The sequence below is a fragment of the Antedon mediterranea genome, chromosome 8 (genome assembly GCF_964355755.1).
Source record: "Antedon mediterranea chromosome 8, ecAntMedi1.1, whole genome shotgun sequence".
Taxonomy (NCBI): domain Eukaryota; kingdom Metazoa; phylum Echinodermata; class Crinoidea; order Comatulida; family Antedonidae; genus Antedon; species Antedon mediterranea.
The window spans coordinates 2,463,509-2,489,295 of NC_092677.1; the positions used below are offsets into that span (position 1 = coordinate 2,463,509).

At 32.5% G+C, this 25,787-nt stretch overlaps 2 protein-coding genes across 4 annotated transcripts in view; one reads left to right on the top strand and one right to left on the bottom strand.

The window, feature by feature from the left end:
• The first annotated feature begins 920 nt into the window (after positions 1-920).
• On the top strand, positions 921-10,461 carry LOC140056220 (BBSome complex member BBS2-like). Of its 3 annotated transcripts, XM_072101514.1 has the most exons (18): positions 921-1,002; positions 1,447-1,601; positions 2,057-2,278; positions 2,634-2,759; positions 3,354-3,494; positions 3,927-4,031; positions 4,455-4,541; positions 4,697-4,832; positions 5,268-5,407; positions 5,540-5,662; positions 5,890-5,987; positions 6,331-6,438; positions 6,694-6,820; positions 7,193-7,321; positions 7,498-7,635; positions 7,929-8,041; positions 8,522-8,670; positions 9,601-10,461. In XM_072101514.1, exons 2-18 carry the CDS (start codon positions 1,485-1,487, stop codon positions 9,699-9,701), a joined length of 2,160 nt encoding a protein of 719 aa, XP_071957615.1. In that variant the 5' UTR covers positions 921-1,002; positions 1,447-1,484; the 3' UTR covers positions 9,702-10,461. The 3 variants fall into 3 exon arrangements, 2 of the variants coding, with proteins under 2 accessions (XP_071957615.1, XP_071957616.1); XR_011846742.1 differs by lacking the exon at positions 9,601-10,461 and having other exon boundaries at positions 7,933-8,041; positions 8,522-8,657; XM_072101515.1 differs by lacking the exon at positions 921-1,002 and having other exon boundaries at positions 1,419-1,601.
• Positions 10,462-13,371: 2,910 nt separating this feature from the next.
• The window catches only part of LOC140057551 (amyloid-beta precursor-like protein), a 34,587-nt gene continuing 22,171 nt past the window's right edge, over positions 13,372-25,787 (bottom strand). Inside the window, exons 3-10 of the mRNA XM_072103264.1 lie at positions 24,840-24,969; positions 24,148-24,408; positions 19,224-19,459; positions 18,803-18,961; positions 18,204-18,432; positions 17,894-18,106; positions 16,644-16,753; positions 13,372-16,046 (exon numbers count right to left, since the gene is read on the bottom strand). Of these exons, the coding sequence (XP_071959365.1) occupies positions 15,792-16,046; positions 16,644-16,753; positions 17,894-18,106; positions 18,204-18,432; positions 18,803-18,961; positions 19,224-19,459; positions 24,148-24,408; positions 24,840-24,969 (1,593 nt within the window). The 3' untranslated portion in view covers positions 13,372-15,791. The remainder of the gene's footprint in view (positions 16,047-16,643; positions 16,754-17,893; positions 18,107-18,203; positions 18,433-18,802; positions 18,962-19,223; positions 19,460-24,147; positions 24,409-24,839; positions 24,970-25,787) is intronic.

The window sequence follows — 25,787 nt, forward strand, 5'->3', positions numbered from 1 at the left end:
ATAAGGTTTTTACGCACATTTCACTACTAATTTTCATAATAGCTAGGACGCGCGAAACGCAAGGACGCGCGCGCGTACGTAAATTGATAAATCACGATGCAATGACAGGATTATCCGATGTCGCTTGCGCAGCACACGACGTAGTCCTGGAGTTATGTTTAAAAATCACATTCAAAAAAATCCCCGTACTATTAGTACAGGGATTTGCAACCCATATACGTACCCCACACGTATGCGCTGCTCCACCACCACAACGGGTACGGTATTTTATTCTTGATTTTGTACAAATACATAGGCTTACTCTGTAACATTAAAAGCACATAAATTTATATATATAAAAAAAGAATTTAGGCCCAATAAATAATATAATAGTTTTTAGGCCTAGCTGCAAACTAAAACCCTTTCTTAAATTCAATCAAACCACTTTCTAATAAAACAGCTAATTGTCTATGATTTATAGACTGGGCCTAGTTTATTTATTTTGTTTCACTAGAATTAGGACATCGTTTATAATTAAATAGACCAAAGGTAATGAGAATAATTTAAATTCAAAACATAATCGATTATTAGCATGCAAAACAACATGCAAATACATCAAACGAGCTTGCCATATGAATAATAATTTAAAACGAGAATATTAAAGGAGAACGGGGGTGTGCAAGTTAGCATTATTCTTGAAATGTAATCAAAACATGAAAAATATATAGTTTGTTTTTACCAAATAACGTTAAAAATGCATAGTATCGCCCACTTGGTTGGGCCTACATTATGTCTTAAAGATAAATATCATCTCTTCTCTTATCAAAGACAAAATCTTTATGTAATTTAATGTATTTTATATGGCAAACTTTTAAAAAAGATTGACTGAGGGCAGCAGATAGGTTTGCGAGACTTTTTTCTTGAAACTATTCAAGCGTGGCCACCAAGCAACAAGACGCTTGTTGAAATTTGGACGAATATACTTCATAGTAAATAGATGATTAAATGATCTTTTAAACTGATGTAAGTATACCTGTTATATCTAATACATATTATACTAGTTTGTGACCAAATATATTAAGACAGAAACAATGAAATTGACTAGGCTAGGCTAGTATAATATCATCGCTACATTTCTATCCTAGGCTAGCCCTACGCAATTAAGTGGGATTGCCCACAAGAATGTACTTTTATAGGCTTTTAGGATAGGGCCTAGCTAGATGGGCTTTTAGTCATACAATTACATAATACTATCTACCTAACTTACTGCCTTCTATCTAAACAAATACTACCCTAACTAGCTGGGCATAATAATAAATAAAGTAGTGTGGAAGTTGTTGCACCTCAACAACCAACCAACTCACCTTTTCCTTGTTTAATGATTGTCAGTATCATACATATACTGTATTGTATATAAAACAACACTTAAACTTATATTGTTGAATTTTTTTCTTTTTGCTGGTGAAGAACGTGTATTTCCTGAAGTTCATCAGAGCAAATCCAGCATGTTGGTGCCAATATTCACCCTCAGATTAAACAATAATATCAATCCACGTATGGTGACCATCGGCAAGTATGACGGAGAACACCCTAACTTGACCGCTGCTACAATGGCTGGCAAGGTAAATTAACTGCCAAATAAGGATGAAACTATAAATAAATTGTGCTGTGCTTAATTCTGACATAGGCACAATGTAAAGATCTCCGCCTTGGATACAACCTCTCTAGTAAATTCAATACTTTGTGGGCAAGTATTGTTTACCCTCTTTCTTACCTCTCTTAGTAAGTAGATTAAAACTGTAAACACTGTTTAAAAAAGCATATCAACCTATATAAAGAATATCCATTCCTATAGTACCAACTGAGTCAGGGGAAAATGGCAAAAGGATTCCTACTTTCTAGGAGTTTTATCAGATAATCTATTATTGTTTTGACAACTCTTGTAACATGACCAGAGTGCTGATTTTGCCATACTCCCCCGGACTGCATTATAGTTACCGCATTACATCATTGGACATTGTATATTTAACAAATCTTAACTCTAAATTATATTTCATGTTGATAACTTGAATTTCAGGTATTTATTCATAATCCACATTCTCGTTCTACATCCGGCGGTCGCAGCATGGAAATTAACATCAACTCCGATATCAGTATGTTGAACATCAACCAGAAAGTGAGCAGTCTTGCTTCCGGTGCTCTAGACGCAATTGGAGTCCATGACCATTTGGTTGTTGGTACGCCAACAAACATACTAGCCTACGATGTACAGAATAACACAGACCTGTTTTATAAAGATGTAAGTTTGGTTAGAATGATTTCATTGAGCTGTCATTTTGGAACTATTTATAGTCCTATACTAACTACTGTATAATAACATGAATATCATGTAAATATTATGCATTAATACATATTTATAAGTAAATATAAATATATGTATACAGTTAATTATATAGGCCTATTCAAGTTTAATTATTTATTAGGTAAACATTCCACTTAATCTACATATTGGTATTTCGTATTGATATATAACAAATAATGTATTCCAAGCTCTTTTCTCTCAGCAACCCATCTCTGTAAATAAAAAGAAAGTGACTGAACAGTATGCAAACTATTAAAAAGGTTATTAATGTGCAATATTTTCTATATTCCAGGCGCCGGATGGTGTAAATGATATAGTTATAGGAAAGCTTGGATCTATTGAAGCGCCGCTTGCAATAGCTGGTGGGAACTGTGCTCTTCAGGGTTATGATATCGATGGAAATGATCTCTTCTGGACTGTAAATATCCTGCCTTACACCATGTCACTCTGCATACCTACCAAAAAATATTTTGTTTTGTATATGACTGCACTATCTGAAATAAAGGATGCTGATTAAATGTCTTAATGCTCTGTCTACACTATCAAATTTTATGTGACAAAAAAATGTGATGTGTCCATATATGGACATGATGTCATATCACTACCATATTTAAGCATATCACTACCATATTTGGGCGCATCACACTTTTTGTCGAACTAGTTTGATAGTGTAGACAAAGCTTAATGGCAATTCAGACAGTGTTTTAAGATGAGGTACAATGAGTTTAATTTAAATTAAACATATTTGTTCTTCCAACGACCCAAAAACTATGCCCGACTCTATCTCAAGTCAAGACAACTTGTCTCACAAGATTTAAATCAGGCAGCAATTTCAGTGATGCATTTAAACATTTTTTCTACTCACAAATTCAGCCCTGCGTATGAAATTCAACGTCAGCTTCCTTCCATATTTGTCTTAAACAATGTCTTACAGTAGAATATAAATACGTTGAAAAATATGTTAATTATAAAAACCAAAAATATTTTCTGTTTTTGTTGATTTCAAATTCAGGTGACGGGTGATAACGTATGCTCCTTGGCGTTAACAGATTTCAATGATGATGGAAAAGATGAGTTAATAGTTGGTTCAGAAGATTACGATATTAGGGTGTTTCAAGAAGATGAAATAATTGCAGAGATGACGGAGACTGAGGTGACGTGTAACCACTTTTCAGAAATGTCTTAAATATTAGCACATGTAAAGACAGGCCTACCAGTAGTTTTGATAGTGTAACAAAACTCTGGGACAAATAGTATTCTAACCCAACTATCTCAAAAGTGTGTGCAAAACAAACATGGTTATAAATGTGTGGTAGATTTAATTTTGTACAAATGGACCTCGGGTTTTAAGTTCTTATCCGAGAAGAATTGTTCTACTACCGAAGAGTGCCTTGAAACTGTGTTAATTGTATATCTACGGTTTGCACCGCTCCTGCCCTAACCACTTGGTAACTCAACTCAAATAAATCTATGGTAGAATAAATTTTGTACAAAATTGTACTTACCTGATTTTAGTAGTACAATTTCCTCTATAAACAACTTACATAATATGTAATATACTAATGTACAGATATTTGTTTTTCAGGCTATTACAGGGCTCTGTCCAATGAAGCATGGAAAGTTTGGCTATGCATTGGCCAATGGAACTGTAGGAGTGTATGACAAGTCTTCACGATTTTGGCGAATTAAGGTCGATAACATTCCCTGAAAAATATTATATATTTAAACAGGCTTTTCATTGTTAAACCTTCAACTTGTACTCAATGAAGTTATGTTAAAAACATTCTCTGAAAAATAGAATATACGATATTTGATTATCATATATTTAAACATAGTTAAAACTTGTACTCAATTATGTTTATTAAACTACACTCAGAGTCAAGACTGAGGGACTATTTATGAGATTGTTGATACTGCATAATAATTTTTTGGAACTTTTCTAACATCTTTGTACCATTTATCAATTTAAATGTTACTTGTTTATCCAAAAGCCATAGAAAATAATTAATGTTGTGAATTTTGAGGACTTAATATAAAAAATATAAAATAATTCGTAGACTTGCATTTGGTTAATAAGATTACAAAATTAATATTTTGATTTTTTTTTTAACAGTCCAAGAACCAAGCAGTGAGCATCATCAGCTTTGATCTGAATAATGATGGTGTGGCAGAGATGATAACAGGATGGAGTAACGGCAAAGTAAGTTTAAAATGCCCTTTTACTTTATTAATTGCAGATAAAGAAATCTGTTGTGTATTGAAATGTGACATTTTCTCTTTACTTAATCATGAATGGGTTGTGATTCCTGAGCACAAACAAATTTGAAAAGAAAAAAAATGTTTTTGTTACTATAGGTAGATGCCCGAAATGACCGTACTGGTGAAGTTGTTTTTAAAGATAACTTTCCGGCATCGTTGGCAGGGATTGTAACTGGCGACTATCGTATGGATGGCAACACAGAGCTCATCTGCTGTTCAGTTGAAGGAGAGGGTAAATTAGAAATTGAATACACATCCAACTCACTAATTACAGGATGATAATTGATCATGCTTATAAACTAAGTCTCATGAGAAAGAGTCACGTATTACAACTCTGGCACTAGGCCAGGATTGAACCATGGACCTTGGGATTGGGAGGCAAGCACGTTAACCACCAATCTACAGCTCCACTATAAATGAGTAACCTTACATACAAAAAATGCTGAACTGTAAACACTTGTGTGTCTATTTGAGTTGACAAACAGGAGGAATTTAGCTTCAATCCACTTTGGTTCACGATCATTTTCACCATTTACTACCCTATCCATGATCCCTGGATTCGACACCCTGATGTGTCCACTTCTCCAAGTTTAACTCAGTTTTTGGACGATAGTGTAAAATGGTATTAGATGAGCGTATGTTTTATTTAATTTTATTTTTGTGTTAGTTCGAGGCTACCTTCCAGCATCCAAAGAAGTGCAAAGCAACATGATGGACGTTAATATTGAACAGGAGGCTATCAGAGACCTCAGCCAACGTAAGCAGCACCTGCTGTTGGAACTCAAGAATTATGAAGCAAATACCCAGGTGAACAATTTTTACAACAAAAAGTTTTGTTGTGAATTATTAATTCTTTTATACAGCATTTTGTATAGTGTGTTTAAACATGTAATGTGACCAACTAAGTCATGTTCAATGTGTGTAACCTTTGACCTGTAGGCAGCACGTGAAGAGAGACCATCAGGATTAGGAGACCTGGACAAGGCACAGATGGGAATCATTCCAGCTGGTACTCAGCTACAAACAACGTTGGCGGTTAATCCTGGTATTGATGGAAAACCTGTAAGTAACAACTTAAATTCCGAACAGATAGTAATGAATTGAAAGTGATAACATTTAGCTTTGACATACTTTAATATACAAATTCAGGAAAAATAACATATCAATCATCAGGGTGAGTAAGTGGCCAAGCTGTTAAGACAGTGGAACCGTAATTACATAGCCATAACATCTATTTTGCATTTAGATAAACACAAATAATAATTGTTTTTATTATATTTTTTTTGTAGCCGCATGTTGAGCTGAATGTTTCAACTACAAACGATACTATAATTAAGTCTGTACTTATCTTTGCTGAAGGAATATTTGAAGGCGAGAGCCATGTTGTGTAAGTATTCAAACTTATTATGGAGGGAGCTGTGTTATTTTATTCGTTTATCAAAAAGTATCATTTAATAAAATCTGTCAACATTTTTAATCCATAAATATTTTGTTTCAATCTTGTCTTATAAAGCTATATTCACACTGAGCAAAGTTTTGGCAAAATAAAAAATCACGAAAAAAACCGTTCACACTTATTCCAGATTCAGTAAAAAACGTGTGTGAACGTGGCGCAGCGCCCCGAAAATGTAACATAGTTCATTGAGAGTGTTTGCTGGCCTCTGGACAAAATTAGGTCTCAGTGTGGACATAGCTTTAACCTAATATTTTGTATTTGTTTTTTCCTCTAGCCATCCATCTATGGCCAACTTGAGTCAGTGCATTAAAGTTCCCATCATTCCTCCTAAAGACATTCCTGTTGACCTGCATATTAAAGCTCTTGTAGGTCACAAGGCCAGGTAATTTTAATCACTTTTAAATCAATATGTATTTATGTAAGAATGTCAAATTACTTTAAAATTAATGCTTTTATTATTTACCTTATTGTCAAATTTCTATTATATAATTTATTATAAAGTTTTAAAATTTATCTTTTTTAGCTTTTTAAAACAGGACTATTATGAAAACAGATGCTCTATCATAAACCTTTCTGTATAAATATGTTTTAAAATAAAAATGAATAACTAGATATCACTTTCTTGTATTTGACATAGTACCCAGTTTCATGTGTTTGAACTATCTCGTCAACTCCCAAGGTTCTCAATGTATATGATGTGCCGAGTCAAGCAAGACGAACCGAAGAGTTCAGTTACGCTAACAATCAACGAAAGGACGCAACGGGTATGCATTGTTTAGAGACTGGTGTATAAGCTAAATGACCCCTGTAGTGCTTTCTTTAAAATCCCAAGGTCCAGGGTTAAATCCTGACCTAGTGCCTGGTTGTAACTCAAGACTCCTTCTAATCCACTCCCTCAAATGAAATTATGATGAGCATGATATAATTTATTTATTATAGATATATATGTATGACATTTTAAAACTAGCACTAGGCAGTAAAGCTAATTGGTAAAAAAACAAGCGCATATACATAGCTGCAGTCGCGTCCGCAAATTTGAGTTAGTGTTTACCGACCGTCGTAGTAAGCTGTAGAGTTGCATTTCACGCGACTAAAAAATGTGATGGCTGTTAGAATTGTTTTTATTACCTTTTTAGTTTGTGATGTTCTTGAATCAGAATTTCCTTCTTGAATCTGACTTGCCTTCTGAGAATGTCCTTGATGTGCAGTTCATGTCCTTAAGAGGAGCTGGTGTTCTGGGCCTAAAAATGGAGCAAAATGGACAGGTATGATGTCATCATCATCTAGCTAAATTGCTTGATTGGTATGTGTTAGAAGTTAGTACCTGAAAATTACAAATCTGTTTGTATGCCAGCAGGACTAGACATACTTATCAGACGAAAGCATATATATAAAGCTCTGTCGTACATAATTTGTTAATAAATTACTTCTATATCTATAGCTGACAATCAAGACGGATGACATGGACTTTGCAGGGGATTTGATCCAAGCATTGGCAGTATTCTTAGGCCTAGAAGACCTGCAGTCTACTGCAGACTTTCCTATGCACATGGAAGACCTCAAGAATGTCCTTATGAAGGTAATGATAATAATATACTAGTAACACAATATTTGAACTCAAATGAACTCTATTTTTTAACCCCTACACCTTGGGGTCCAACAAAGTGTGCCCTAATTAAGGGCGTCTCCTGAAAAGGGGTTGGCTGCAGTGTTAAAACATATTCCCTGATTCGTTTTGCAAGAATGTGTTCCCAGAATAATTTGGTGACGGTTTTCAGACAGATAAATGTAAAATAAATATGATTCCAATTGACACAGGATATTACTATGTTGATGTTTGAAATGTTTAGTTTTACACATTATGTTTTTTAGGTAGATGAGTTTCATGCCGTTCGCCAGAAACTGACCGCTGAAATGGCTGACCATTCAAACCTCATTCGCAGTTTGGTGGTCAGAGCGGAAGATGCACGTCTTATGGGCGATATGTAAGTTTTTAGTATGATAATAAATACATAAAATCATTTATTGTATATACTTTATTAAAGTGTAGCCCTACTGCCTAGTAAGAAACTGCTATACAGGAAAAGTTGCAATAAAATTTTAAAAATAATATTTTGTATGTTACATTATATTAGTAATTACAAATTTGAGTATGATTATTATAAGTAACTAAAAGAGATTTTGACCCATCATTGAATTTATTCCAAATCTAAAAAAAACATTCAAATTCAGTTAACACATATCAAGAGTAAAATTATTGGTAATTGTATGAACAAATCAACCAAACAAATATCGCCAATATCAATTAAAAATACTATGAAATTAATTACAAAATTGGATTTCAAAAATACTAAGAAAAACTCTATGAATAATTAATTAATATTACCAGACAGGCGGTTTAGAATTTCTTCTAACGCCTGTTAATATTAATTTATTAAATTAATGATTTTCTTTTATTCATTCAGGCGTAACATGCGTAAAGGTTACATGGAGTTATTTGACCTCAATAAAGATCTTGTGAACGGTTACAAGATTCGCTGTAATAACCACACCGAGTTACTAAACTGTCTCAAGCTAGTCAATCAGACAATTCAGAAAGCAGGACAACTTAGAGGTAATTTGTTGACTTCTATTTTATTGACGTTTCTAATTTGGCCTAGAAATGTCTCTTCCTGTCTTTTGTTTGTATTAGTGCATGTGTTATTAAAAATTTAACATTTTTATTTGAACTAGAATGGTTATCTTTCATTATCACATGTTGAACGATTTCGATTACCGTTTATTTTTCTCAATAAATCTTTAGTTGATCCAGAATTTTGTTTCCATGCTTTTAAATTTAACCGTGCTTCGTAATGGTTGGTCAGATGTAAAACAAATCATTTAACCCAGATAATCTTGAATAGATTGTGCTTTGTGCATTGGCTAATTATGCACTAGATGTAGATAAAAAAAACAAATATTACCTTTATATCCATCACTATAGAACTGTATGACTTCAGCTTGATTACCGCTAAGATACAACACAAGGACGTAAGTGCAACGTAAGTAACTCGACCAATCACAAGCGATGGATCATCGCTTGTGATCGGTCAATTCGGTTGCGTTGTTCTTACGTCCTTGCGTCCTAGTGGAAACCTAGCTTCAGTGGAGTTTGGTGTTTAAGATGCCAAGTCGTCCTCATCTGATGTACAGAATCTTGTATTATTATTTGCTTTGAAACACAGTTGGCACATTTGAGGACTGTGAATGGTTATCCTGTCCTATTTTCCTAAAATATATAAGAATAACATTAATACTATGATTACTATCTGAGATGCTTAAAGTAACAAAAAGTATAATAGTGTCTATGACATAATTTATCTGTATACAATTCTTTATGTTAAACCAGTAATAGATATGTACGTGTGCGACGTTTCGACTTGCACATATACGTATCTATTTCTGGTTTAATATAAAGAATCATATACAGATATTTAATATAAAACCAGATGAAAATATAATTTATTTTCATTATACTAACTCTGAATGTTCATATTTGTTTTAGTTGGCAAGCACAAGACACAGGTGATAACTGCCTGTAGACAGGCAATCAAAACCAACAATATTAACAGTCTTTTTAAGATCATCAAGACAGGGTCATCTTAACCATCATGCATCTGATATTACATCACATCCTGTTATATAATGCAGCTTCATGAAATACATTTACGCAGTAGAACCCATACTTTGAGACACACCTATTAAGGGAAAGTTTCCTGTTAAATGAATTAAGGGTAGTAGTATGTTTTATACTGTAACGATGAACCCTTCTTCAGGCGACACCCCATTTAGGGCGACACCCCATTTAGGGCGACACTTCATTTAGGGCGACACTTCATTTGGGGGGACACCCCATTTGGGGGGACACCCCATTTAGGGGGACACTTCATTTGGGGGGACACCCCATTTAGGGGGACACCCCATTTAGGGCGACACTTCATTTGGGGCGACACTTCATTTGGGGGGACACCCCATTTAGGGGGACACTTCATTTGGGGAGACACCCCATTTGGGGGGACACCCCATTTAGGGGGGACACCCCATTTAGGGGGGACACTTCATTTGGGTCTGAAAGGTGTTCCCATAACAGAGGTTCTACTATCAAGATAAATTACTAGAAATAGAATATTATTATTATTCTCAAAAAAGGTCAGATTAATACAGATTTAATACAAGTGCCTTTAACAACCCTCTGCGGATTTTTTATTTATAGAAAATAGATGATAGTGGTAATTAAATTAAAAAGATGAGAATTGTTTTAACCAAATACTTTTATGTTTGCTCAACAATAAAATAAATATTAAGACAGTACTTTAATTATTGATCATGTAAAACAATGATATTAGTTTTAGTTTAAAAAAATGTAAATACTGTTTAACAATTTGTAAATTTTTGAGTTAAAGTAAAGTAGATGTATTTACAGAAATGGTTATTTAAATGTAGTGTATTAGTGTCAGGCAAAACACTAGAATATATTATGTTGTGTAAATGTACAGATGAATAATAAACAATAATGTTGCTAAATATTTCCAATGATTGCTTTATTATTGTCAATTGTGATTTATTTTTTTAAAGAGGGTTACACCCAGCCAGCGTGAGCTGATTATATGGGGCTCAACAAGACAAGATGACAAACAATGATTTATTTATATTCATTCTTTGTTATGTATTTTAAACATGAATAAATAAATGACAAATAAACACAAATGTAAAATCTATACCACAACTCGGCTTACCAGTCGGACATCTCGGAGTCCAGTCTATCCCCAAAAACATCTCAATTTATTAAACCTACAGTGAAAAATATAGAAATATATTCACAGTATAACAGATGTATAATAAAAGTGACACACATATCGACCACCATACGTTACCGCCAACCGCCAACAAGTAAAGCCAGCCTAAGCCGCCCCAACCCTCATCCTACTCTTGTTTGACGGCCGCCGTACTTTGCCCAACATGCATGCCCCTACTAGACAATATGGTCAGAAAAAAGATGATGGCGAGTTAATTATTAATATGATGTGTTCCTCATCAAACCGGTAGCCAAAATAATCAAAGACACCATAAGGAGAGATCACGCGTTAAAAAAAACACAATTTGTATATGCCTTTATGAGATTTAAGCCAACTAAATACGCTTAAAAAAAGTTACCACGCACGAACTTGAGGATCCATCATTAAGTATGAACTTCGAAGATGAAAAAGAGGCCTAGCGAATCTCCAGTTATTAAATAAATCTACTTATGCTTACACACGACTTGACTTATATGTTAGTTCTTAAGAACCATGGTATGTTTTAAGTGGCATATTTAGTTAAAAAACGATATATTACTCACTTTTTTAAGATTTGTACAAGATTTGATTGATGACTGATGCTTACTCAATTTAACTTCACATTCAAAATGGCGTTTTTTCAAACATTCTAGAGATTTGATTGGTCGAAAGTGTAACGTTGAATTTTGACTAGTCACATGACGATTACGGAGCATGCGCGTCCGTTATTCAATAATTTTATTTTTTTTCAGTTTTATTAATTATGCAGTATAGCTTATAGTTTTATCATGAACAATATTTTAAATTTAAACATTTAATCATAGAAAAAAATGTCATAAAATACAAAAATAGTAAAAGGCTCCAATATAAAATGACCTTTGACCTACGATGCTTAAATTCTGCAACGTCTGACCGGCTCGATTGCATCGGCTAACACGGCGAAGCATACAGATATAGAGATTAATAATATCTATGGGCAAAGTAAAGCATACGTCTACAACACGTCATCAACGATATTCTCTTTCATATTGAACTATATTATATTCTTTAGTTTTTACATTTATAAGTAGGCCTTTAGTATTGCTACTTTACTCACAAAAATACTGTAACTCTAAACATCCGATAAGATCATTGCAATGGCTACTGAAAGGCTACTCAGCCTTCTCACCAAACAGCATCATACAGGTGGATAAAATAATATTCAAATTAGATGCGCATAACGGCGACGCGTGAGCACTTTAAATTTTATAGTAAACATCAAAAGATATAAATTCAAATGTATTCAATATATTTAAATAGCCAGAGGCAATTTCCCTTGTGATCTGTACATTATACATACTTATTCAGATTGAAGTTGATAAAACATTGAAAAAATATTCACAGCATTTTGTTTATTAAAACATTGTCGTGACACTAACAGGGACTGAATAATTATGTTCTTATATTTTGTATATCTAAGGCCACATTAAAAAAAAATAACAAATACATTCAAATAATACTCCAAAATCGATCGAAATGCTTCATTATTAATCATGTTAGTCATATTATACAAATGTTATGTTTCTTCTTCTAAAGATACATTTTATGTGACTGAAACGAAATATTTCTCTGTTATGCGAAATTTATTGACATATAAGTTACCGTAAGCAATCTCAATCCGTTTATTGATCTTTATGTCGTAAAAAATATACATTAGACCATTGTCCTCTCGTTTCAATATCTTCTCAGCTTGTTGAATAATATGCTAACCGTAATCTAAATAAATTGCCATGATGGAATCAAATGTGGAATTATGTCAATTTAGTAACCAATAAAACGCAAATACCGCGGTATCAAACGTAATTTACCATGATAAATAAAACGCTAATCTACTTAAAATGTAATCTATTGAATACTGTATTAATTTTAATTTTGGAACATGAAGACAAATTGTGATATCAGCGTTACGTAATAATTTACATAATCTAATAATTTGCATAAATATAGTTTCTAATTTTAGTTTAAGTCCAGAATGTTGTAAATGTCTTGTGTTTCATAAACTTTTAGACTTGAGAAAATACCAACAGAACACTTCACAAAACTTTCACGCCAGAATGGGTGGAAAGCGCGGGCGAGGACAAAGACGATCAATGTAACGGGTTTTACTTGTTTTAGACAGGGTGTTCCCCAACATGGGATTCAGCCAAAATATTTACCCCACGATCCTGGACACGGAAATATAAGACTTTATAGGATTCATAACAAGAAATTTGTAATTTTTTATCATGTAACTGTTGGATAGACATATCAAAATTATGCTACTGCAGTTGGTACATTTTTACTGCAGTATATGTTTTAGTTTGTTTCAATGTAGAAGTTCATAAAGCACTGCAATAAACAGTGTGTATGATTACCTTAAAAAAGCTTACTAAATAATTGCATAGATAGAGCATGGACGAAAAATGAAGTTACTGCAGTAGTTAAGTTTAAAACACAAGAAGTAAGAAAAAAAACCCTGACAATTCTTGAGGGAAAACAGGCTTTATTGACACATTTGCACAGGTTGGGGTTATTTCTTATTTTCACAATTCAATTATCTATTAAAATAATAAAATAACAGCAAAAAAAAATGTTAAACAATCTAGTAGTATAGTTGACTGCATAGCTTATAAAAGAAAACAGGCGTTAGATCTTACAAAAGGAGACATTTAAATAACATGCTACAGAATATAACAACAAGAATCAGGTATAAATTAAGCTCTGTCTACAATATTTGACCAAAAAAAAGTGATGTGCCTATATATGGACATGATGATATCATATCACTACCATATTTGGGTATATCACTTTTTGTTGTCAAACTAGTTTGATAGTGTAGACAGAGCTTAAAACGATCTATTTAATAATACACAAACCTAAGTTATATAAAAATATGTAAAATAAAGACAGAGATTGACATTATTTGGATAATTGCTATTTCTGTTGTGTTTTTCACATAAAAAATCAAAGACGGTCATGCGTGTCCTTCCGATTGAAATAATGTTGAATGTACACATGAAAACATAAATAAGTCAATTTATGTTGTACATTATGTATCATGTGCCAAAGTCATAAATAATGTTTTCAGTTTAAAAACAATTGTCCTTGATTTTTTTTAAATACTGTAAAGCATATTTGTCAAAGTCTGGAGGAAAAATCCATCTATTGTCGAAACATTTTAAAAGAAAAACAAATGAAAAAACGATAATTAATTGAATATGTTGGAATGTACTACATACTAGACTATTGTAAAATACTAAATCTGCTGATACAAGTGTCATTCTTTACATTGTTGCGCCTTTAAGACCAGCTTTATAAATTAAAACCCTTTGTTTTTAAATATTTACACTGACAGAGCGAGTTTACAATACACTGTACTCTACGAAACAACCACCACAAAGTCCATCATATCTTACAAATTAAAAATGTTTTGAATCAATCAAAATAGAATATTCATATAAAATAAGAGAATAAAAATGAATATTCATGATACTTCAATAAACATGAATATTCATACCAGATTCAAAATTAATATTCATGGTACTAAATCGAAATTAAAATTCATGATACTTCAATAAACATGAATATTCATGATACTAGAATACAAATTAATATTCATGATACTTCAATAAACATGAATATTCATGATACTAGAATACAAATTAATATTCACGATACAAGAATAAATATGAATATTCATGATACTAAACAATATTCAACTTATTGATTAAAATTTATTTTCATTAAAGGTGACAAATATTGTATGCAAAGCCATCATTATGGCACAAAAAAAACAATAAAATGAATGATGAAAATCATGAATATTCAATATCTTCACCACATATAACATGAATATTCATAAATGTAATTAAGTATGCATTATTCACATTTGGATAAACCAACGAATAAAGACATTCTTGACCATAAGACATCTAAAAAGTATCACATTTTAAACTACTTATATTATTCTCTCTTCTTTTATACACAGTTGACCTTTGACCGAATACAGTATTCTGCATTCATTACTTTCCATACATAAAAATGAGTTCTGTTTCGTTACATAGAATATTACAGGTGACCACAGTCAATAGATACTAGTTTACCACTTGTCACAAAATGGAATAAATATGCAAATTACAGTACACTTTGACACGAGCAGTCATGAATATCCATTAATTCTACATCGATGTAATCAATCGTATGAGTAAAGAATGATTATTTATCTATTTCATAGGTAAATTGACAATTACACATTAAAAAGTTTACTTGTGAAGTCATTAAAATTTTTTGAATACAAATGTGCTGGTTAAATTATTCATGAATATTATTATTATTCATGAATATTTAATTATCTATGAATATGCATTAAAATCTTATTTAACATCAAATATTGGAAACAGGTACATTCTACATGTTTGACTTAAATATGAAAATGATGATACAAACATTGATGGGATAACTATAAATGATGTCATTCAATGTTCCTCCTACAGTATATGTAAATATGCATAAGATATCAGCCAATGGGAATTCCAATGAATTCATGAATATTCAAAAGATGTCCATATTTAGGTTAATTATTCATGAATTAAACAAATACATGAATATTCATTTCATGACTTCAATATTTAAAATGAATAGCTAAGCCACATTAATCACATGAATATGTATGAGCTATAAGCCAATTAAAAATCATCCCACCATTTAGTGTACATTGTATAGTCACAACAGATTGTCATGCATATATTGAACAATTTCTACATATTTCTTAACATTTATACATGGTTTTTGTGTTTCCTTAAATAAATTATTTTCTGTCCTTTTGAAATCTTTATAGCTACAAGTGATAACATGAAATTGAATATTGATGAGGTGGCCTTAATATCTTATGAATATTCATCATTTATTTATCCACCTCAAAATACTTGTATGTGGGGTTTTCATATCCGTTACTCTGCATCATTGCAATGTGTTTTTGTTCCAAGGTCATGTTGGGGTCAATCTCAACAAATCCCTGATTGATTGGCACGCGACGTGATTTATGACGGATGATAAGTCCGGCTGCTCCAATCACCATGATGATTGCAATGATTCCGCATGCTAGACCAAGTGCTACTACTGGAGCTCCAAACTTTGATTTTGTACCCACTCTTGTGGTCTATGAAAAAACAAATCAATTATGTAAACACAATACATACAGGTCACATTTCACTTTAGAATTTGAAAAATTTAGCTATGATACTTTGCAGTCTTTTTCAACGCAATAGTATTTAACATAGTAAGCCTATTTTATTTATTTTAAGACCTTTTTTTTACTGGATTGTTCTGTTTCATTGTTATTGGCCCATGAATGTGCACATTTTTTTGCTTAATTTTTTAGGGGTGGAGTTGTGGATAATATGATAGGAAACCGATCACAGACTCTTTGGTTCAAATTTTTTATGACAATACAACTCCAATCTCAAAGATCCGTTATACTGTAAATCTCTGTCTACACTATCAAACTATCAAAGTGTGATGTGTCCAAATTTGGAAGTGATATGTCATCGTGTCCATATATGGGCACATCACATTTTTTTGTCACATAAAGTTTGATAGTGTAGACAGAGCTTCAGAACTTGTTTTTGTAGAGCATATTGGGTGTACGATTGTCTTGTCAATGGATTGACACCTGTATAATTATCACGACAGTGGAAAACAATTCCCTATTGATAGTCCTTACTAATTTGCAGTAAATAAAATAATAACAAATTACCGTTGTATCGTGGAAAGCTGGTGCTAACTTTCCACTTGGTTTTTGCGGTCGTTTTATCAGTTGAGACTGAAATTCTTTTATAATGGTTTTCCCTGGTAGTTTCTTAATGGCTGTGAATTACAAAAACAATGCCGTAATTAGTATAATTTCCTAGAAAGTATAATAAAAATGAGAAAAAATAAAAAGACACATAGTAGAGAAAAATCCATTACAGGAATTCAAGCACTGTTGTACATTATATGCTGATAATACTTGCAAATCCAAAACACTTAATGTTGAAAAATAGCACATAAACCTGCCACATTGTACAAGATGGATCGCGTCGGAATCACTCCTGACAGCTTGAGGACAACCAATATGAATTCTCAGCGTTTCTCATCTCTCTCCTCAAGGGCCTACTCATTTCAATATTTTATTTATTTCACAAATTATCATAACAGTTTGAAAAAGGTATATATTGGAACTTGGCTGTTTATTAATATTTTTTCAAGACACAATTGCTTCCAATCACATAAAATGAGCTAGATACTGAACTAAAACAATAATTGTTACACATTTTAATACTATGAGGGTTTGGTAGTGGTAATGTTTTCTTTATAAAAATTAACCAGTACACACTGAATACATTTATTTTGTAACATTGTAAATTGCATTAATGGACCATGTCACAATGATTGTAGTAACTACATTTTGTTTACTCTTTAACCTTGTTTGTGTAATTATTTATTATTTAGCAAGCTGTTTTTCTTGGCAATCATACACACTGTTTATTACAATGACTCCTCATCTACATTGTAACAAACTAAAATCATACATTATATTTCATTAAAATGAAATTTAAAATAAAAATAAAATATCAATACATTGTATACTAAGATCACTGAAATTAAGCAACGTTGGGCCCGGTTAGAGCATGGATGGGAGACCATCTGGAAGTATTAGGTGCTGTACTGTATATGGGGGTCCCATTAGGCATTTGATACCAGCACTGCTGACTCTTATAGCAGCCCCTGCATCTATTATCTGCCTCAGACATATTGGCTTATGCCTCTCCTCTGGTTAAGGTGGGCACTAGATGAGAGAAGCCCTTGGTCAATGATAGGACCAATCCAGCTTTAAACAGTCCGGGCTAAGTTTCATCCATCATCCATATGAATGTAATACTCACTGACATTGCCGTTCACGACATAAGTTTGCCATAAAAAAATAATAAAAGAAACAGTAATGCTTAAGACATTACCAATACTTACATTGTGTTTTAAGTGGTTTGGTTGGGGCTGGGTCAGGTTGCAATAACTTTGTCGTCGCTTCTGATTGAACAATTTCAGATTTTGATGCCGTAACTTTTTCAATTATTAAGTCTGGATTAATCTCTGGTGGTCTTTGGTCCAGGTACTGTGGTGGGACTGGTTCAACTTGTAGGAGAGGTCGGATGTGTTCTGTGTCATCTCTCACCAATGAATCTAAATAATAAATAAATTGTGTTTAATCACTTACATAAATGCTTATATTAAATATTTTATCTTTTAAATAACAACATTATTAAAAAAATGTCCATACCAATATCGCCCTTTATTGAGGCATACACATCAGGTTTTTTTCTTATCATATCAATAGCATTCTCCAATGAAGAGTCCATCTGCTTCATCTGCGTTAACAACAGAGGGCGCTTTTCATCAGCCATAGATGGATCGACGTCTTGCAGATGTTGGTAGTGGTTTAGTATATGTTCTCTATGTTTCTTGATGGCTTTTACAAATCTTTGTAATGTCTGAAGAACTGCATCAGACTGCGAAACAAAAAAATATATATAATGAATACAGTATAAATGTTACCAATATGGTCAAACCCTATTCAGGACACACTCTATTAGGGGACACTATGTCCGGTCTCGAAGGTGTCTCCTTAATAGTAGGGGTTCTACTGGGTTTTCAGGTAAAATATAACTATAATTGTAATTGCCAAATACTTACGGGTTTAAACTGTTTGTCTGTGTTTGCTCCATAAATGTGAGAACTACTGTTTGTACTATCACACAAAAATCTTTTAAAGCATTCCTTTTTGCGATATTTTAGCTTTTGGCTTATATCATCCAGAAGTTTCTGTTCCTGTTAAAACTCTTAATGGTTAAGTTGAAATAATGAATATATTGATTATACCTTTGGTGTTTTATCAGTCAACAGAGCTGTCAACTTCTTATACATCTTATTGCGTCTGTCCGTCAGTAGTCCACTAACTCTGTCTTCGTGTACAGTACGTAGGCCTTTACGTTCAGATTCAGCCTCCACTTCTAAGGCATTCACTGTCTTCTGGAATTGCTGGCAACAAAAAATGTATCATTTTGAAATTATTTTGTACATTTTTATCAGATTTGCATTATTTTATTTGATAAAATTTTTTTAATTGTTACGTTAACAACTGAGGTATATATGAAACTCCTCTTGCAACAATTTCAATTCGCAACTACTTGAACTCGCAACTAATTCAACTCGCAACTACTTAAACTCGCAACTAATTCAACTCGCAACTAATTCAACTAGCAATTAATTCAACTCGCAACTACTTTAACTCGCAACTAACCTCTCTCATGGACTGCTTCATCTTCTCAGCAGCTTTTGGATCTTTCTTCATCATCGTTTCGTAACTTTTCTCTGCAGACTGCCAATCTTTCATGACCTTTGACATCTTATCCTCTTCCTTTTTGATTATGCGTTCTCGTGCTTCAATAAACTGCTCATGTTCGTCACCTGTGTTGTCAAACTTCTCTTGGAAGTACGGGTCTTTTGTGATTGCTTGCTTCGTTGTTACAGTTACAGCTAAAAAACAAACAGTTTCATTAAAAATATATTGTCCCCTAAAAACTATTTTTCCCCTACATTTTTTGTATTAGTACATAGATCGTTTTAAGCTCTGTCTACAAAACAACAAGTGATATACTCAAATATGGTCCATTGACCATGCTTGTACAATTATTTAGCACTAAGCATTTTCTGGGTAATCACAGTAACTGCCTTATCATAGATTTAGATAGGAAAAAGTAACTGTCGTAGAATAATTTTGACGTGATCCTTTACTATATTACTGTACTCAATGGAAGATAATTATGCTATTAAGACAAAATAATATATGTATACAATGATAATTTATACTACCTATTTTTACAACTATCATTCATTACGTTTTTGTCATAAGACAGATCGCGTTTAGTATATTACCGTTCATCTAACAAACTAAAAGATTTTTAATATCGGATCTGATGATAGATCGCTGATGAAATTTCTAGCAATATGAATAAATTGTAGTCATGAATAAGAATATTAGAGTTGAAGGGGTCATACGTTCAAGGGGTAATCTAAAGATGTAGCACATAGTATGATGGGTAATTATAAAGAATTATGGGTAATTATCAAGAATTCTGGGCAATTATTATAATATCAAGCATTCTTGGTAATTGTCAGGTATTCTGGGTAAATATTGGGTTGTTGTAATGTAACAATAAAAAGATAAAAATTATTACAGATTTTAAGATTTTTTTTGGTGTAAAATTGAAATAAATAGCATTACAAGCGTCCAAATATTTATTATATATAGGAAAAGTTTCAAGTTTTTAGAGTTATCAATAGAAGGTGGATTATCTCACATGAAATAGCAAGGAAAGAATTTGTTAATGCCTAATACAAATGACAAAAGCAAAATTACACCTCTAAGCATAACACAACCTATCCTAGTAAAAGAGGTACCCCAAGGCTGCCGATAAATGCTAAACACATCCAAGCTTCATGTGATATAACACGAGTAGCCTAAAGCCAATACATTTTAGAAAACCTTATTCCCAGGCCTGGTGTCACAACGCATCAAACTTCTACAGTTGTAGGAGGGGCAGTTGAAAGCTGCATAAACAACTATATACATAATTGATCATAATCTCCATACTAATCAATGCATTTCACAGCTCTGCACCTTGCATGAAAGATTGTAGTAGATTGCTAAGGTTACATTTCCTAGCTTCATTATGTTTTTTCACGTTGTTCATTATGTTGGTTCACGTTGTACATTATGTTGGTTCACGTTGTTCATTATGTTGGTTCACGTTGTACATTATGTTGGTTCACGTTGTACATTATGTTGGTTCACGTTGTACATTATGTTGGTTCACGTTGTACATTATGTTGGTTCACGTTGTACATTATGTTGGTTCACGTTGTACATTATGTTGGTTCACGTTGTACATTATGTTGGTTCACGTTGTACATTATGTTGGTTCACGTTGTACATTATGTTGGTTCACGTTGTACATTATGTTGGTACATGTTGACTTCTTGCATATTAATCAGCATAAACTGTATTAAATTCTAAATTCATAATCCATTGCTGACATAAATAGAAAGATGTATTGTCCCCCAAAATCATGAAAAATGGAGATTAATTAAATCAGACTTTGAATTGGGTTATTTTGTAGTTTTAATAAAATTAATCACTTCTGTAGAAAGAAAAATGAAAAAAAAAACAACATTTTTTTTTCACTTATAAAATGACATAATGGTTAAATTGAACCAAAAATCTATTGGTAGCCAGCAAATTTGACTATTTTCTTTGCTTTAAATTACATTTTTTCAGGTAAATAACATTTCTTTAGATTGGTAAAAGTGGTTAACTATTATGTTACATTAAAATGGCATATTAAAAAAAAAAATTCAGGGGGACAACACACAATACTATTTTATTTTGTGTTATAAACATTTTACTGATTTTATTCTATCTTTATATTAAGTTGCCATGAGAAAAACCAATTTCAAATCTTTAATTGAATTATTTGACAATAAAGTTTTCTGTATCTTTCAATTGTACAGGTGTGTATACTTGCTTCTTCAAATTCAAAGTGAATTAAAATAAACCATTACATAAGTTGATACATTGATAATCATAAATAACTCATTAATTAATGTTTTAATACAATGCACACTTCATTCAAAAGAGAATCTACACTTGAATTTAAATTCAGTATAAAGCGCAAAAAAACAAAGAAGATCAAACATGCCGACAGTGAGAGGATAAAGCGTCCAATTAATTGACGTCAATTAAGCACAAGTAATATTTCTTTACGTTTGACAACTTGTAATCTTGCAAGGCTTTTACCAGAAACGCCGGTAAAATCTACCTTTTTAAATAATTTATTCGTCGATCCTTGCAAAAGGAAAAACAAGAGCTTAATATAGTATACTAAGTACTGATAGTTAATTTTGTAAATTTAGTAAAGGGTTAAATGCATGCATAAATTAGTTAAATCAAAGTTAATACAGTAACTATACAGCAACATGGTCAAGACTGTATCTAGACTTTTTTTGTGACCTTCAACATATGTTTATAATTGCCTTCTCAACGAAGTTGCGTACATGGTCTTTTTTCTTTCCTTCATTGATGTAGCCTCCAAATTTGGGGGAAATGAACTATCTACTGTTACCCATAAGCATTTTAAAGAGTAACACAGATAAAGCTCTGTCTACACTATCAAACTTTATGTAACAAAAAATGTGATGTGCCCATGTATAGACATGATGATGTCATATCACTACTATATTTGTGCTTATCCCTACAATATTTGGGCACAAACTAGTTTGATAGTGAGACAGAATTTAACACTAGTATCTACTCTACTATTCAAATACTTGATAATTATTATAAATGGCTGTAGGAAGTTAACATTATTGTGAGCAATTGATTTCAACAGAGCAACCTGCATGGCAGCTGGATTTCGCTACGGTCCAGTTGTAGTGACGTCGATCTTGTATGTAAAAGGTCATGGATTCGGATCATTCGGAAGGTCAATTCAGGTTTGTGGTTGAATACCTCCATTCTTAAATTTCTGACATAATCCTGTATTTGTACAAATAAATTCTTGTTTTATTACCTTTTTGTAAAGTGCCTACACAGAATATCAAACAGTTGTACCAATATTTTATTAGTTTGTACTGTGGCTGTCTGTTTATTGATTTTCCATGAAACAAAGACATTTAGTGAAAGAAATTTTAATTATAATCAGAAAGAATACAGACTCTGGGCCAGTAATGGACACGCCATACTATTCCAGAAATGATCAGAGATTCTGTCAATTCTGGAGACGTCATGTCACTTCCGAAGATTCTATGTCCCTCACTTGAGACTCAAGTCACTCGTGGAGATTCCAGGTCACTAGTGGAGACTTCATGTCACTTACTAAGACTTCAGGTCACTAGTGGAGACGTCATGTCACTTCCAATACTATATGTCACTTACTAGGACTTCAGGTCACTAGCCAAGACATCAGGTCACTAGCTAAGACTTCAGGTCACTTGCCGAGACTTCAGGTCACTCGTTGAGATTTTATGTCACTTTTGATACTATATGTCACTTGCTAAAACTTCAGGTCACTAGTGGAGACGTCATGTCACTTCCAATACTATATGTCACTTACTAGGACTTCAGGTCACTAGCCAAGACATCAGGTCACTAGCTAAGACTTCAGGTCACTTGCCGAGACTTCAGGTCACTCGTTGAGATTTTATGTCACTTTTGATACTATATGTCACTTGCTAAAACTTCAGGTCACTAGCTAAGACTTCAGGTCACTTGCTGAAACTTCAGGTCACCCATGGAGACTTCAGGTCACTCATAGACATTTAAAAGATTTGGACAGTTACGTAAATTACCCTAAGAATAACTTAGACACACGGTTAGTATTAGCAGTGTATTAACAGCTATACAACACACCCTGAGGTATTACAGCAATAAAACCATTGAATATAAGCCAATCTTCATCGTTAGCCTTTTCTGGCATCAAGTATAATCCAATCAAATCGTCAGATTCACAACATTACATGCAGTAATATTAGTTCACTGCAATTTACACTGTAAAAAAGACTTTAGATCGTTTCATGAACGTTGAGACAAATTTATGCTAACGTTGAATACTCCCATAATGCCGCTGAATTGGTGAAATAAATCACAGGAATCACTTTCTACTGACAATGACATAGACATAATTATTTTTTTCTTCATAAAAGTAGTTGAAAATAAAAAAATAGTGAGGTTGTGACTTTTATGTTAAAGAGTATGGTGGGATTTATATCCACATTTACATCTGCCAAATTTGTATCTATTTCCATATGTAATTTCTTATATTTAGTATTTAGGGATCGTGTCAAAATAATTCTACAGCAATATCTACATTTTAAAATGATAGCTTGTTTTAATGTAGAAGTTTATGTGGCAGTACTGTAATAAAACAATATGTATGATTACCAAAACAGTATTAATAATTACATAAACAGGTAAAAGAAGAGTAAATATATATATTTCCTACAGTAACTGCAGTAAACATTTACATGGTCCCTAATAATAGGCTACATGAGTATTATTTAGTTTTGAAAAAGCTCTACTGTCTGATACAAGGAACTCATTCCTTTGTCAAATGTTTTCTTAATTCCACATTGATGAATTCAAAACAAGTTAACATAAACATACACACCTGGCGAACTTTCTACGACCTCTTGTGGCGCTGATGGTGTTGCTTCGTTTGGAGGAGGGCAGCACACAAACTCCACACCACTAAAATTAGCTTTGCATGGTTGAAGCATTCCGTAGTCATGTAATATCCAGCTATTTGTCGCGCACTCCTTCGTGGCTTGATCCCGCCAATCGTCGTGGCTCATGCAGAGTTCTTTATCGTGCATGTGTGAAAACCGGCATTCTTGTGGTACCATTAACGCATCGCTTATAAATTCACCAACTGAAATAATAAATAATAATAATGTTCAAAATATATTGCAAATGCATTCTTATGGTGCAGTAAAAATCACTAGGGTTACCAGAAGGCCACCTCACATATTTTGACAAATGTGGGTGTTTTTTTTTTCTCAATTGTGGGTAAATTATGCCATGCCATTAGGATTTGACATCTCATAATGATCACAACCGACATGTATGTTTCCATTATTTGTCTATACAATATTAAGGGATCATGTCAAAATATTCTACTGCAGTTTCAGCAGTAATTAAATTATTTACTGCAATAATTTTTATAAGTTTATGATGCAGTCACTGTAATAAACAGTTTGTATTATACCACAGAAAAGAGCTTGCTAAAAATTGCATGAACAGGTTAAAAAGTAAACAAAATGTAGTTACTGCAGTAACTGCAGTAGAATTTGTTTTCCTTACCTAAACATCTAATAGGAACTACAGTATGTTTATCAACGCATTTGCTTTGTCCAATTGGACACCAATTTGTTATTGTCTCTTCTTTATTTGCTTCAACAAAATATTTGATAGATCCCATATTACCATACATCTGTAAAAAAACAAAGTTCACACTCAATAATTATAATTAATCTAAATATACAAACAAAATCTAAAAGGAATTAATGTAAACACAGTTATTATTATTTATTTTAGTATTAAATTCAAAGTATTAAAAATAAATATTTATAGATTTAAAAGTAGGTCAAAATAGTAATTTATATATTACTTTTAGGAACTGCAACAATGTATCCTAGTTTTAAAAGGCAATATCATAAAAAATACAAAGTCACCAAAGTTAAATGGTTCATTTCATAGAACCTATATATAGATACGCTATTACACATTTCAATTTCTTCTTTGCATTTGTCTGGTTAATACATTATTTTTTAGTAATAAATGATAAATAAAACATGCACCACAAGAAACAAACTAATACATGAAAAATAGTTTAATTATAAGATTTTTTCATTATGACAAAACTTATATTTAGAATAAAATATAATTAAAATACATCCTAAAGACTGATTTAAAGTGATTGAGGCCTGCAACATGGACGTATATTTAATTAACTGCACTTGTTATTCCTCTATTTAAATTAACATATTTTATAGAGTATAATTATATAGCAGTTATCTTAATGAATAGGACAAACCCCTATCATGGCCATCCTTATTTTAATTCAGCTTGTCAATTGTAAAGTAGCAGGCTATTAAAATCTGCAGTTTGTACACAGTAGTGAATCTTAAAATCATCCATTTCTTCAATCTACTATTCACCTGTACTTCTTATTAAATTATCCCACTATTTCATCATTTAATATTATCTATGGACAACCTCAATGTCAAAAGTCAATTAGAACAGAATCCC

Excerpts from the sequence above, each read along its gene's own strand:
- LOC140056220 (XM_072101514.1), top strand. The coding sequence starts at position 1,485 with ATGTTGGTGCCAATATTCACCCTCAGATTAAACAATAATATCAATCCA. Across the intron at positions 2,279-2,633 it reads CAGACCTGTTTTATAAAGAT|GCGCCGGATGGTGTAAATGA; the intron begins GTAAGTTTGGTT and ends TCTATATTCCAG. Across the intron at positions 5,663-5,889 it reads CTGGTATTGATGGAAAACCT|CCGCATGTTGAGCTGAATGT; the intron begins GTAAGTAACAAC and ends TTTTTTTTGTAG.